The following is a 1537-nucleotide window of genomic DNA, read 5'->3' as shown; positions in this document are numbered from 1 at the left end:
GATGTTGGAAGTGTGGGGGGGGGGACATGCCCCACCCTGTACGTATGGCAGTTACGCCCATGCTCTGCAGTATAAACATGAAAATAATACAAATTGTTTTGTTAAGAGAAGGGACAATTTTACTTATTTATTTTCTGTTTTAGAACGGAGAAATAACTTTCCTCCCCTGCCTAAGTTTCTAAAAATAAAGCCGTGCTTTTACCAGAACATTGAAGAGGAAATCCCTGCACCCCATCAGCAGATGGTGCGCAGAGTTTACATGCTTTGGATGAGTAAGTGCAGTTGTGTAAAGTTATCAAGAAAAAAAAACTATACTTATAGTATGTTCCTTTTTTTCTGCTTTCTTCCACACTCTTCATTCTCATTTTTTCTGCAGTGTATTCAGGCACACTGTGCTTAAATGTGATCTCGTGTATTGCATGGTGGGCCGGAGGTGGAAATGCCTCAAACTTTGGGTTCTCCCTGCTTTGGTTCGTCCTTTTCAGCCCCTGTAGTTACACCTGTTGGTTCAGACCACTCTACAAAGCTTTCAGGTGAGTCAAATTTAATAACTGATGTACAGGGACGGCTGTGGCTCAGTGGTTAGGGGAGTCGCTCCTCCTAATGCGAGAGTTGGTAGTTGGATTCCATCACTGTTTGGTCACAAATCAAAGTGTCCTTGTGCAAGACACTGAACCCCACTGCCTCTGATGCCATTTAAATCACTCCTAAGACCAGTTGTAAATGGTATGAAGCTGTTGTGATGACGTGACAGAAGTGATAGGAGGTTCTGAAAGAGACTGAGGCAAATTTCAAGACATTTAGAAACAGCTATGATGCAAAGTCAAATTAATTTTTGATTTATACATATAAACAGCCTGTCCATAACAACTGAAGGTGACAAAGTTACTTTATTTTGGTATAGAATTGAACTACATATTTATGCAGGTATAATACGAAAAATTTAATCCATAAAATCATGCACAAAGTGTGGAAGTAATACTGATTATTAGGTATTATCTGTCTGTCCATTTTCCATTGTTTAGGTTAGGGTATGGTCCATTGTTTAGTTTTAAATGTTCCCATGCTTTTTATAATTTGTTGTTTTTTGGACGCTTCGTTTCGGCACTCTCCATCTTCTTCTGAAGCTAAATATAGCTTTTAGCAAGCATACACGTCTGACGCGTCGACAGTCCAAGGTCCTGTTTCTCGCCGGGATGTTTATTGTGCGACACCGCGGTGGACGTAAAAAATATATCTCTGCGCGGTCCAGTCCGGCTGATGTCCGCTTTGGCTGCAGCGAGGTGCACTTTTGCTCGAGTCCGCGCGGACCTCCGTGGACCGAAGTACGCCCGAGCAATGAGGTAAATATACCTCATTGCGCCCGAGTATGTGGGGGCCTTAACTGTTAGCGGAAGTGCTAACGTAGCATTGTGTAACACAAATAATATTCCAGGCGGACGAAAGTGCGCTGATTATAACAGTATGTAATTTTTACGAAGCGGTATTTTTGTAATCGAATTATTCGAGGAATCATTTCAGCCCTGCTGTAGTGTCC

General features: G+C 42.0%; 1 protein-coding gene across 2 annotated transcripts in view; it reads left to right on the top strand.

Moving 5' to 3' along the window:
* The window catches only part of scamp4 (secretory carrier membrane protein 4), a 19423-nt gene that overhangs the window by 1500 nt on the left and 16386 nt on the right, over positions 1-1537 (top strand). The window contains exons 3-4 of one of the 2 annotated variants that reach the window (XM_014030382.1): positions 144-272; positions 377-533. In XM_014030382.1, coding sequence (XP_013885836.1) covers positions 144-272; positions 377-533 — 286 coding nt within the window. Of the gene's footprint in view, positions 273-376; positions 534-1537 lie in introns of both variants that reach the window. The other variant, XM_014030381.1, reaches the window with a different exon arrangement.

Source organism: Austrofundulus limnaeus, unplaced genomic scaffold (assembly GCF_001266775.1).
Source record: "Austrofundulus limnaeus strain Quisiro unplaced genomic scaffold, Austrofundulus_limnaeus-1.0 Scaffold1048, whole genome shotgun sequence".
Classification (NCBI taxonomy): domain Eukaryota; kingdom Metazoa; phylum Chordata; class Actinopteri; order Cyprinodontiformes; family Rivulidae; genus Austrofundulus; species Austrofundulus limnaeus.
This window is presented reverse-complemented; position numbering and strand designations above follow the sequence as displayed.